General features: G+C 47.5%; 1 protein-coding gene across 2 annotated transcripts in view; it reads right to left on the bottom strand.

Moving 5' to 3' along the window:
• The window catches only part of GRK5 (G protein-coupled receptor kinase 5), a 101,191-nt gene that overhangs the window by 41,554 nt on the left and 45,828 nt on the right, over nucleotides 1-13,809 (bottom strand). For both annotated transcript variants that reach the window (XM_075847739.1, XM_075847738.1), the window contains exons 4-7: nucleotides 12,144-12,233; nucleotides 11,857-12,065; nucleotides 10,344-10,481; nucleotides 6,204-6,341 (exon numbers count right to left, since the gene is read on the bottom strand). In XM_075847739.1, the coding sequence (XP_075703854.1) occupies nucleotides 6,204-6,341; nucleotides 10,344-10,481; nucleotides 11,857-12,065; nucleotides 12,144-12,233 (575 nt within the window). The remainder of the gene's footprint in view (nucleotides 1-6,203; nucleotides 6,342-10,343; nucleotides 10,482-11,856; nucleotides 12,066-12,143; nucleotides 12,234-13,809) is intronic.

The following is a 13,809-nucleotide window of genomic DNA, read 5'->3' as shown; positions in this document are numbered from 1 at the left end:
GTGGCAGTGATTATATCCAGTGTTGTGCACTCTGTGGCAGTGATTATGTCCAGTGTTGTGCAGTCTGTAGCAGTGATTATGTCCACTGTTGTGCAGTGTTTGACAGTGATTATGTCCAGTGTTTTTCACTCTGTGGCAGTGATTATATCCAGTGTTGTGCAGTCTGTGGCAGTGATTATGTCCAGTGTTGTGCAGTCTGTGGCAGTGATTATATCCAGTGTTGTGCAGCCTGTGGCAGTGATTATGTCCAGTGTTGTGCAGCCTGTGGCAGTGATTATATCCAGGGTTGTGCAGTCTGTGGCAGTGATTATATCCAGCGTTGTGCAGCCTGTGGCAGTGATTATGTCCAGTGTTGTGCAGCCTGTGGCAGTGATTATATCCAGTGTTGTGCAGTCTGTGGCAGTGATTATGTCCAGTGTTGTGCAGTCTGTGGCAGTGATTATGTCCAGTGTTGTGCAGTCAGTGGCAGTGATTATATCCAGTGTTGTGCAGTCTGTGGCAGTGATTATGTCCAGTGTTGTACAGTCTGTGGCAGTGATTATATCCAGTGTTGTGCAGTGTGTGGCAGTGATTATATCCAGTGTTGTGCAGTCTGTGGCAGTGATTATGTCCAGTGTTGTGCAGTCTGTGGCAGTTATTATGTCCACTGTTGTGCAGTTTTTGGCAGTGATTATGTCCAGTGTTGTGCACTCTGTGACAGTGATTATATCCAGTGTTGTGCAGTCTGTGGCAGTGATTATGTCCAGTGTTGTGCAGTCTGTGGCAGTGATTATGTCCAGTGTTATGCAGTCTGTGGCAGTGATTATGTCCAGTGTTGTGTAGTCTGTGGCAGTGATTATGTCCAGTGTTGTGCACTCTGTGACAGTGATTATATCCAGTGTTGTGCAGTCTGTGGCAGTGATTATGTCCAGTGTTGTGCACTCTGTGACAGTGATTATGTCCAGTGTTGTGTACTCTGTGGCAGTGATTATGTCCAGTGTTGTGCAGTCAGTGAAAGTGATTATGTCCAGTGTTGTGCAGTCTGTGGCAGTGATTATGTCCAGTGTTTTGTAGTCTGTGGCAGTGATTATGTCCAGTGTTGTGCAGTCAGTGGCAGTGATTATGTCCAGTGTTGTGCAGTCTGTGGCAGTGATTATGTCCAGTGTTGTGCACTCTGTGGCAGTGATTATATCCAGGGTTGTGCAGTCTGTGGCATTGATTATGTCCAGTGTTGTGCACTCTGTGGCAGTGATTATATCCAGTGTTGTGCAGTCTGTGGCAGTGATTATGTCCAGTGTTGTGCAGTCTGTGGCAGTGATTATGTCCAGTGTTGTGCAGTCTGTGGCAGTGATTATGTCCAGTGTTGTGCAGTCTGTGGGAGTGATTATGTCCAGTGTTGTGTAGTCTGTGGCAGTGATTATGTCCAGTGTTGTGCAGTCTGTGGCAGTGATTATGTCCAGTGTTGTGCAGTCTGTGGCAGTGATTATGTCCAGTGTTTTGTAGTCTGTGGCAGTGATTATGTCCAGTGTTGTGCAGTCAGTGGCAGTGATTATGTCCAGTGTTGTGCAGTCTGTGGCAGTGATTATGTCCAGTGTTGTGCAGTCTGTGGCAGTGATTATTTCCAGTGTTGTGCAGTCTGTGGCAGTGGTTATGTCCAGTGTTGTGCAGTCTGTGGCAGTGATTATGTCCAGTGTTGTGCAGTCTGTGGCAGTGATTATATCCAGTGTTGTGCAGTCTGTGGCAGTGACTATGTACAGTGTTGTGCAGTCTGTGGCAGTGACTATGTACAGTGTTGTGCAGTCTGTGGCAGTGATTATGTCAAGTGTTGTGCAGTCTGTGGCAGTGATTATATCCAGTGTTGTGCAGTCTGTGGCAGTGATTATGTCCAGTATTGTGTAGTCTGTGGCAGTGATTATGTCCAGTGTTGTGCAGTCTGTCGCAGTGATTATATCCAGTGTTGTGCAGTCTGTGGCAGTGATTATATCCAGTGTTGTGCAGTCTGTGGCAGTGATTATATCCAGTGTTGTGCAGTTTGTGGCAGTGATTATGTCCAGCGTTGTGCAGTTTGTGGCAGTGATTATGTCCAGTGTTGTGCAGTCTGTGGCAGTGATTATGTCCAGTGTTGTGCAGTCTGTGGCAGTGATTATGTCCAGTGTTGTGCAGTCTGTGGCAGTGATTATTTCCAGTGTTGTGCAGTCTGTGGCAGTGGTTATGTCCAGTGTTGTGCAGTCTGTGGCAGTGATTATGTCCAGTGTTGTGCAGTCTGTGGCAGTGATTATATCCAGTGTTGTGCAGTCTGTGGCAGTGACTATGTACAGTGTTGTGCAGTCTGTGGCAGTGATTATGTCCAGTGTTGTGCAGTCTGTGGCAGTGATTATGTCCAGTGTTGTGCAGTCTGTGGCAGTGATTATGTCCAGTGTTGTGCACTCTGTGACAGTGATTATATCCAGTGTTGTGCAGTCTGTGGCAGTGATTATGTCCAGTGTTCTGTAGTCTGTGGCAGTGACTATGTACAGTGCTGTGCAGTCTGTGGCAGTGATTATGTCCAGTGTTGTGCAGTCTGTGGCAGTGATTATATCCAGTGTTGTGCAGTCTGTGGCAGTGATTATGTCCAGTGTTGTGCAGTCTGTGGCAGTGATTATGTCCAGTGTTGTGCAGTCTGTGGCAGTGATTATGTCAAGTGTTGTGCAGTCTGTGGCAATGATTATATCCAGTGTTGTGCAGTCTGTGGCAATGATTATATCCAGTGTTGTGTAGTCTGTGGCAGTGATTATGTCCAGTGTTGTGCAGTCTGTGGCAGTGATTATGTCCAGTATTGTGTAGTCTGTGGCAGTGATTATGTCCAGTGTTGTGCAGTCTGTGGCAATGATTATATCCAGTGTTGTGCAGTCTGTGGCAGTGATTATATCCAGTGTTGTGCAGTCTGTGGCAGTGATTATATCCAGTGTTATGCAGTCTGTGGCAGTGATTATGTCCAGTGTTGTGCAGTCTGTGGCAGTGATTATATCCAGTGTTATGCAGTCTGTGGCAGTGATTATGTCCAGTGTTGTGCAGTCTGTGGCAGTGATTATATCCAGTGTTGTGCAGTCTGTGGCAGTGATTATGTCCAGTGTTGTGGAGTCTGTGGCAGTGATTATGTCCAGTGTTGTGCAGTGTGTGGCAGTGATTATATCCAGTGTTGTGCAGTCTGTGGCAGTGATTATGTCAAGTGTTGTGCAGTCTGTGGCAATGATTATATCCAGTGTTGTGCAGTCTGTGGCAGTGATTATGTCCAGTGTTGTGCAGTCTGTGGCAATGATTATATCCAGTGTTGTGTAGTCTGTGGCAGTGATTATGTCCAGTGTTGTGCAGTCTGTGGCAGTGATTATGTCCAGTATTGTGTAGTCTGTGGCAGTGATTATGTCCAGTGTTGTGCAGTCTGTGGCAATGATTATATCCAGTGTTGTGCAGTCTGTGGCAGTGATTATATCCAGTGTTGTGCAGTCTGTGGCAGTGATTATATCCAGTGTTATGCAGTCTGTGGCAGTGATTATGTCCAGTGTTGTGCAGTCTGTGGCAGTGATTATATCCAGTGTTATGCAGTCTGTGGCAGTGATTATGTCCAGTGTTGTGCAGTCTGTGGCAGTGATTATATCCAGTGTTATGCAGTCTGTGGCAGTGATTATGTCCAGTGTTGTGCAGTCTGTGGCAGTGATTATGTCCAGTGTTGTGCAGTCTGTGGCAGTGATTATATCCAGTGTTGTGCAGTCTGTGGCAGTGATTATGTCCAGTGTTGTGCAGTGTGTGGCAGTGATTATATCCAGTGTTGTGCAGTGTGTGGCAGTGATTATATCCAGTGTTGTGCAGTGTGTGGCAGTGATTATATCCAGTGTTGTGCAGTCTGTGGCAGTGATTATATCCAGTGTTGTGTAGTCTGTAGCAGTGATTATGTCCAGTGTTGTGTAGTCTGTGGCAGTGATTATGTCCAGGGTTGTGCAGTCTGTCGCAGTGATTATATCCAGTGTTGTGCAGTCTGTGGCAGTGATTATATCCAGTGTTGTGCAGTCTGTGGCAGTGATTATATCCAGTGTTGTGCAGTCTGTGGCAGTGATTATATCCAGTGTTGTGCAGTCTGTGGCAGTGATTATATCCAGTGTTGTGTAGCTTGTAGCAGAGATTATGTCCAGTGTTGTGTAGTCTGTGGCAGTGATTATGTCCAGGGTTGTGCAGTCTATCGCAGTGATTATTTCCAGTGTTGTGAAGTCTGTGGCAGTGATTATGTCCAGGGTTGTGCAGTCTGTGGCAGTGATTATGTCCAGTGTTGTGCAGTCTGTGACAGTGATTATGTCCAGTGTTGTGCAGTCTGTGGCATTGATTATATCCAGTGTTGTGCAGTGATTATATCCAGTGTTGTGCAGTCTGGGGCAGAGATTATATCCAGTGTTGTGTAGTCTGTAGCAGTGATTATGTCCAGTGTTGTGTAGTCTGTTGCAGTGATTATGTCCAGGGTTGTGCAGTCTGTCGCAGTGATTATATCCAGTGTTGTGCAGTCTGTGGAAGTGATTATGTCCAGGGTTGTGCAGTCTGTGGCAGTGATTATGTCCAGTGTTGTGCAGTCTGTGGCAGTGAATATGCCCAGTGTTGTGCAGTCTGTGGCAGTGATTATGTCCAGTGTTGTGCAGTCTGTGGCAGTGGTTATGTCCAGTGTTGTGCAGTCTGTGGCAGTGGTTATGTCCAGTGTTGTGCAGTCTGTGGCAGTGATTATATCCAGTGTTGTGCAGTCTGTGGCAGTGACTATGTACAGTGTTGTGCAGTCTGTGACAGTGATTATGTCCAGTGTTGTGCAGTCTGTGGCAGTGATTATATCCAGTGTTGTGCAGTCTGTGGCAGTGGTTATGTCCAGTGTTGTGCAGTCTGTGGCAGTGGTTATGTCCAGTGTTGTGCAGTCTGTGGCAGTGATTATATCCAGTGTTGTGCAGTCTGTGGCAGTGACTATGTACAGTGTTGTGCAGTCTGTGGCAGTGATTATGTCCAGTGTTGTGCAGTCTGGGGCAGTGATTATGTCCAGTGTTGTGCAGTCTGTGGCAGTGATTATGTCCAGTGTTATGCAGTCTGTGGCAGTGACTATGTACAGTGTTGTGCAGTCTGTGGCAGTGATTATGTCCAGTGTTGTGCAGTCTGTGGTAGTGATTATGTCCAGTGTTGTGCAGTCTGTGGCAGTGATTATGTCCAGTGTTGTGCAGTCTGTGGCAGTGACTATGTACAGTGTTGTGCAGTCTGTGGCAGTGATTATGTCCAGTGTTGTGCAGTCTGTGGCAGTGATTATATCCAGTGTTGTGCAGTCTGTGGCAGTGACTATGTACAGTGTTGTGCAGTCTGTGGCAGTGATTATGTCCAGGGTTGTGCAGTCTGTGGCAGTGATTATGTCCAGTGTTGTGCAGTCTGTGGCAGTGACTATGTACAGTGTTGTGCAGTGTGTGGCAGTGATTATATCCAGTGTTGTGCAGTGTGTGGCAGTGATTATGTCCAGTGTTCTGCAGTCTGTGGCAGTGATTATATCCAGTGTTGTGCAGTCTGTGGCAGTGATTATGTCCAGTGTTGTGCAGTCTGTAGCAGTGATTATGTCCAGGGTTGTGCAGTCTGTGGCAGTGATTATGTCCAGTGTTGTGCAGTCTGTGGCAGTGATTATATCCAGCGTTGTGCAGTCTGTGGCAGTGATTATGTCCAGTGTTGTGCACTCTGTGGCAGTGATTATGTCCAGTGTTGTGCAGTCTGTGGCAGTGATTATGTCCAGCGTTGTGTAGTCTGTGGCAGTGATTATGTCCAGCGTTGTGCAGTCTGTGGCAGTGATTATGTCCAGTGTTGTGCAGTCTGTGGCAGTGATTATGTCCAGCATTGTGCAGTCTGTGGCAGTGATTATATCCAGCGTTGTGCAGTCTGTGGCAGTGATTATGTCCAGTGTTGTGCAGTCTGTGGCAGTGATTATATCCAGTGTTGTGCAGCCTGTGGCAGTGAATATATCCAGTGTTGTGCAGTCTGTGGCAGTGATTATGTCCAGTGTTGTGCAGTCTGTGGCAGTGATTATGTCCAGTGTTGTGGAGTCTGTGGCAGTGATTATGTCCAGTGTTGTGCAGTCTGTGGCAGTGATTATATATTTTGTTTGTGTTGGTTTCCCTGACTGTAGTTTTATATTTCTGTACATTTTATAAACTATACAGTACTATGTCAAATTTTCATGTTCTCACCTCATTCTGCCAGGGAATAGAGACAGAGCCTGTGGAAAACTTTGTGTAGAAGTCATCATCTGTCTGATCCAGGTTTACACCTTTTACAGTGGAGAATTGTTCTATGTCTAGGACATCCTTACAATATACGGCTCGTGGCTGTAACAATTGACCAACCGCACTTCAGCATATTATTTTCAATACACTGAAAGAGACACCATATACACGAGGGAACACAACGTACCAAGGAGAAGAGACACCATAGACACGAGGGAACACAACGTACCAAGGAGAAGAGGCCCCATATACACGAGGGAACACAACGTACCAAGGAGAAGAGACACCATATACACGAGGTAACACAACGTACCAAGGAGAAGAGACACCATACACACGAGGGAACACAACGTACCAAAGAGAAGATACACCATATACATGAGGGATCACAACGTACCAAGGAGAAGAGACACCATAGACACGAGGGAACACAACGTACCAAGGAGAAGAGGCCCCATATATACGAGGGAACACAACGTACCAAGGAGAAGAGACCCCATATACACGAGGGAACACAACTTACCAAGGAGAAGAGACACCATAGACACGATGGAACAACACGTACCAAGGAGAAGAGACACCATATACACGAGGGAACACAACGTACCATGGAGAAGAGACCCCATATACACGAGGGAACACAACGTACGAAGGAGAAGAGACCCCCATATACACGAGGGAACACAACGTACCAAGGAGAAGAGACCCCATAGACACGAGGGAACACAACGTACCAAGGAGAAGAGACACCATAGACACGATGGAACACAACGTACCAAGGAGAAGAGACACCATATACACGAGGGAACACAACGTACCATGGAGAAGAGACCCCATATACACGAGGGAACACAACGTACCAAGGAGAAGAGACACCATACACACGAGGGAACATAACGTACCAAGGAGAAGAGACACCATACACACGAGGGAACACAACGTACCAAGGAGAAGAGACCCCATAGACACGAGGGAACACAACGTACCAAGGAGAAGAGACCCCATATACACGAGGGAACACAACGTACCAAGGAGAAGAGACCCCATAGACACGAGGGAACACAACGTACCAAGGAGAAGAGACCCCATAGACACGAGGGAACACAACGTACCAAGGAGAAGAGACCCCATAGACACGAGGGAACACAACGTACCAAGGAGAAGAGACCCCATAGACACGAGGGAACACAACGTACCAAGGAGACGAGACACCATACACACGAGGGAACACAACGTACCAAGGAGAAGAGACCCCATATACACGAGGGAACACAACGTACCAAGGAGAAGAGACCCCATAGACACGAGGGAACACAACGTACCAAGGAGAAGAGACCCCATAGACACGAGGGAACACAACGTACCAAGGAGAAGAGACACCATACACACGAGGGAACACAACGTACCAAGGAGAAGAGACACCATACACACGAGGGAACACAACGTACCAAGGAGAAGAGACACCATAGACATGAGGGAACACAACGTGCCAAGGAGAAGAGACACCATAGACACGAGGGAACACAACATACCAAGGAAAAGAGACACCATATACACGAGGGAACACAACATACCAAGAAGAGACACCATATACACGAGGGAACACAACATACCAAGGAGAAGAGACCCCATACACACGAGGGAACACAACGTACCAAGGAGAAGAGACACCATACACACGAGGGAACACAACGTACCAAGGAGAAGAGACACCATACACACGAGGGAACACAACGTACCAAGGAGAAGAGACCCCATAGACACGAGGGAACACAACGTACCAAGGAGAAGAGACCCCATATACACGAGGGAACACAACGTACCAAGGAGAAGAGACCCCATAGACACGAGGGAACACAACGTACCAAGGAGAAGAGACCCCATAGACACGAGGGAACACAACGTACCAAGGAGAAGAGACCCCATAGACACGAGGGAACACAACGTACCAAGAAGAGACGAGACACCATACACACGAGGGAACACAACGTACCAAGGAGAAGAGACCCCATATACACGAGGGAACACAACGTACCAAGGAGAAGAGACCCCATAGACACGAGGGAACACAACGTACCAAGGAGAAGAGACCCCATAGACACGAGGGAACACAACGTACCAAGGAGAAGAGACACCATACACACGAGGGAACACAACGTACCAAGGAGAAGAGACACCATACACACGAGGGAACACAACGTACCAAGGAGAAGAGACACCATAGACATGAGGGAACACAACGTGCCAAGGAGAAGAGACACCATAGACACGAGGGAACACAACATACCAAGGAGAAGAGACACCATATACACGAGGGAACACAACATACCAAGAAGAGACACCATATACACGAGGGAACACAACATACCCAGGAGAAGAGACACCATATACACGAGGGAACTTAACATACCAAGGAGAAGAGACACCATAGACACGAGGGAACACAACATACCAAGGAGAAGAGACACCATAGACACGAGCGAACACAACGTACCAAGGAGAAGAGACACCATATACACGAGGGAACACAACTTACCAAGGAGAAGAGACACCATATACACGAGGGAACACAACGTACCAAGGAGAAGAGACACCATATACACGAGGGAACACAACGTACCAAGGAGAAGAGACCCCATAGACACGAGGGAACACAACGTACCAAGGAGAAGAGACCCCATAGACACGAGGGAACACAACGTACCAAGGAGAAGAGACACCATATACACGAGGGAACACAACGTACCAAGGAGAAGAGACACCATATACACGAGGGAACACAACGTACCAAGGAGAAGAGACACCATACACACGAGGGAACACAACGTACCAAGGAGAAGAGACACCATATACACGAGGGAACACAACGTACCAAGGAGAAGAGAGACACCATAGACACGAGGGAACACAACATACCAAGGAGAAGAGAGACACCATAGACACGAGGGAACACAACATACCAAGGAGAAGAGACACCATATACACGAGGGAACACAACGTACCAAGGAGAAGAGACACCATATACACGAGGGAACACAACGTACCAAGGAGAAGAGACCCCATAGACACGAGGGAACACAACGTACCAAGAAGAGACGAGACACCATACACACGAGGGAACACAACGTACCAAGGAGAACAGACACCATAGACACGAGGGAACACAACATACCAAGGAGAAGAGACACCATATATACGAGCGAACACAACGTACCAAGGAGAAGAGACACCATATACACGAGGGAACACAACGTACCAAGGAGAAGAGACACCATATACACGAGGGAACACAACATACCAAGGAGAAGAGACCCCATATACACGAGGGAACACAACGTACCAAGGAGAAGAGACACCATAGACACGAGGGAACACAACATACCAAGGAGAAGAGACACCATATATACGAGCGAACACAACGTACCAAGGAGAAGAGACACCATATACACGAGGGAACACAACGTACCAAGGAGAAGAGACACCATATACACGAGGGAACACAACGTACCAAGGAGAAGAGACCCCATAGACACGAGGGAACACAACGTACCAAGGAGAAGAGACACCATATACACGAGGGAACACAACGTACCAAGGAGAAGAGACCCCATATACATGAGGGAACACAACATACGAAGGAGAAGAGACCCCATATACACGAGGGAACACAACGTACCAAGGAGAAGAGACCCCATATACACGAGGGAACACAACATACGAAGGAGAAGAGACCCCATATACACGAGGGAACACAACACAACGTACCAAGGAGAAGAGACCCCATATACATGAGGGAACACAACATACGAAGGAGAAGAGACCCCATATACACGAGGGAACACAACGTACCAAGGAGAAGAGACACCATATACACGAGGGAACACAACATACCAAGGAGAAGAGACACCATATACATGAGGGAACACAACGTACCAAGGAGAAGAGACACCATATATACGAGCGAACACAACGTACCAAGGAGAAGAGACCCCATAGACACGAGGGAACACAACGTACCAAGGAGAAGAGACACAACCCACATGTAGCCTTGTCATCTGCATGTTATTAGTACTACCACCCATAGTATTTCAGTAAAATACTCACATCAGGTGCAAATGGAGGGTCCATGATTCCGGCTTCTAATCTCTTAAAGTTAATAACCCTGAAGAAGGGGTGGCGCTTTATCTCCAACGTCCGTCCCTCGTGACACCCCAGACGCTGCTTCACATCCTTGGTGAGGAGCTACAAAATTGAGAAGATTTCCATGGAGCAGGAATGAGAGCGGCTCCTCCGAGAGCGCTCTACAATGTGTGACATATATACATGCTGCTCTATTCAAGCTCAGTGCGGGGGGTGCAGTGTGGAGGAATGAGGGGTTCTGGATCTAATACTCACAATGGGGGGATGTCCCAGCAATTAGACAACGCGCAGCTATCCTGAGTATAGATGATAATTGGCGATTCTGTGAAAACCCCTTTAATGTCTAATTCCAGTACAGTAACAACATACAGATCATGAATTATTACCACATGCCAATGCAGAACCTCCGTCTTCCTCTGAAGCTGCTCTCCCATTGGCTAATTCCACACATACAGGACTTTTTTTGCCATTAATAAACTGTAAATCTACGATTTGCCCCGAATTCCACCATATGGGTTGCGAAGGGTGAAATCTACTGTGAAAATCCGTGACCACCGCAACGACATTGACAAGCTGCAGATTTTATACTCTCGAATCCTGCGCTGACATTTCAGTTTTTCAAAACCCCATCCACATGATTGTATCGTAAACTGTACGTGACGTGGAATCTGCTACAATGTGACGCTCGGTGTCAGAGACAAAAATCAAGTGACTGGGGGATCCTGAAGAAATTCTATACGAAACGCTGCAGATTTTACTCAAACATTTAATAATGTCATTCCACATGTAGAAGATACAGATGTGCACAGACCAGAGCAGTCACTCCTTTTATCAGAGCGGAGCAGTCACTCCTTTTATCAGAGCGGAGCAGTCACTCCTTTTATCAGAGCGGAACAGTCACTCCTTTTATCAGAGCGGAACAGTCACTCCTTTTATCAGAGCGGAACAGTCACTCCTTTTATCAGAGCGGAGCAGTCACTCCTTTTACCAGAGCGGAGCAGTCACTCCTTTTACCAGAGCGGAGCAGTCACTCCTTTTATCAGAGCGGAGCAGTCACTCCTTTTATCAGAGCGGAGCAGTCACTCCTTTTATCAGACCGGAGCAGTCACTCCTTTTATCAGAGCGGAGAAGTCACTCCTTTTATCAGACCGGAGCAGTCACTCCTTTTATCAGAGCGGAGCAGTCACTCCTTTTACCAGAGCGGAGCAGTCACTCCTTTTATCAGAGCGGAGCAGTCACTCCTTTTATCAGACCGGAGCAGTCACTCCTTTTATCAGAGCGGAGCAGTCACTCCTTTTATCAGACCGGAGCAGTCACTCCTTTTATCAGAGCGGAGCAGTCACTCCTTTTACCAGAGCGGAGCAGTCAGTCACTCCTTTTACCAGACCGGAGCAGTCACTCCTTTCATCAGAGCGGAGCAGTCACTCCTTTTATCAGACCGGAGCAATCACTCCTATGAGTATGTCCCATCACTCACCATCTTACACACAGACTGCGCCTCCTCAGAGAACTTGTGTGTATAAACCTCCTCGGTCTCTAGGACGCGCCTGTCCACTTCTTCCCGCTTCACTTTCTCCTTCCTTCCCCTGAATGGAGACTGCCCGGCAATCATTTCATAGATTAGGCAGCCCAGGCCCCAGTAGTCAGGACTGAATGTATAGCGCAGGTTATTGAGAACCTCGGGTGCTGGAAAGAAGAATAAAAGTCAGGAGACACCATAGATGACATCATCAAGAGCTCCCTACTGTACAGTAACGTGCTCACCCATGTAACCCACTGTCCCCACACGACCGCGGATGGATTCTCCTTCTGGAATTTTCACAGCCAGACCAAGATCTGATATCCGTATGTGACCTGCAAAGACAAACAGCACGAAGACTGAGCAAAGTGGATCCAGGTGTCCAGAACCGCAGCTGCACGCATGTCCCTGGCTCTGTGACGTTCACCCCCTCCCCCAATGATCCTGTAACTCCTTCACTTCATGTGAGGAGGTATCAGGAGATTAGGGTAGAGATGTATGGAGAGGACAGGTTGTGGACAGGAGATTACATGTGGGGGGTATCAGGAGATTAGGGTAGAGATGTATGGAGGGGACAGGTTGTGGACAGGAGATTACATGTGAGGAGGTATGAGGAGATTAGGGTAGAGATGTATGGAGGGGACAGGTTGTGGACAGGAGATTACATGTGGAGAGGTATCAGGAGATTAGGGTAGAGATGTATGGAGGGGACAGGTTGTGGACAGGAGATTACATGTGAGGAGGTATCAGGAGTTTAGGGTAGAGATGTATGGAGGGGACAGGTTGTGGACAGGAGATTACATGTGAGGAGGTATCAGGAGATTAGGGTAGAGATGTATGGAGGGGACAGGTTGTGGACAGGAGATTACATGTGATGAGGTATCAGGAGATTAAGGTAGAGATGTATGGAGGGGACAGGTTGTGGACAGGAGATTACATGTAGGAGGTATTAGGAGATTAGGGTAGAGATGTATGGATGGGACAGGTTGTGGACAGGAGATTACATGTGAGGAGGTATCAGGAGATTAGGGTAGAGATGTATGGAGGGGACAGGTTGTGGACAGGAGATTACATGTGGGGGGTATCAGGAGATTAGGGTAGAGATGTATGGAGGGGACAGGTTGTGGACAGGAGATTACATGTGAGGAGGTATCAGGAGATTAGGGTAGAGATGTATGGAGGGGACAGGTTGTGGACAGGAGATTACATGTGAGGAGGTATCAGGAGATTAGGGTAGAGATGTATGGAGAGGACAGGTTGTGGACAGGAGATTACATGTGAGGAGGTATCAGGAGATTAAGGTAGAGATGTATGGAGGGGACAGGTTGTGGACAGGAGATTACATGTAGGAGGTATTAGGAGATTAGGGTAGAGATGTATGGAGGGGACAGGTTGTGGACAGGAGATTACATGTGAGGAGGTATCAGGAGATTAGGGTAGAGATGTATGGAGGGGACAGGTTGTGGACAGGAGATTACATGTGGAGAGGTATCAGGAGATTAGGGTAGAGATGTATGGAGAGGACAGTTTGTGGACAGGAGATTACATGTGGGGGGTATCAGGAGATTAGGGTAGAGATGTATGGAGAGGACAGTTTGTGGACAGGAGATTACATGTGGGAGGTATGAGGAGATTAGGGTAGAGATGTATGGAGGGGACAGGTTGTGGACAGGAGATTACATGTGAGGAGGTATCAGGAGATTAGGGTAGAGATGTATGGAGAGGACAGGTTGTGGACAGGAGATTACATGTGGGGGGTATCAGGAGATTAGGGTAGAGATGTATGGAGAGGACAGGTTGTGGACAGGAGATTACATGTGGGGGATATCAGGAGATTAGGGTAGAGATGTATGGAGGGGACAGGTTGTGGACAGGAGATTACATGTGAGGAATAATCAGGAGATTAGGGTA

The sequence above is a fragment of the Rhinoderma darwinii genome, assembly GCF_050947455.1.
Source record: "Rhinoderma darwinii isolate aRhiDar2 chromosome 11 unlocalized genomic scaffold, aRhiDar2.hap1 SUPER_11_unloc_1, whole genome shotgun sequence".
Lineage (NCBI taxonomy): Eukaryota > Metazoa > Chordata > Amphibia > Anura > Rhinodermatidae > Rhinoderma > Rhinoderma darwinii.
Note: the sequence above shows the minus strand (reverse complement) of the source record. Positions and strands in the feature narration are given on the sequence as shown.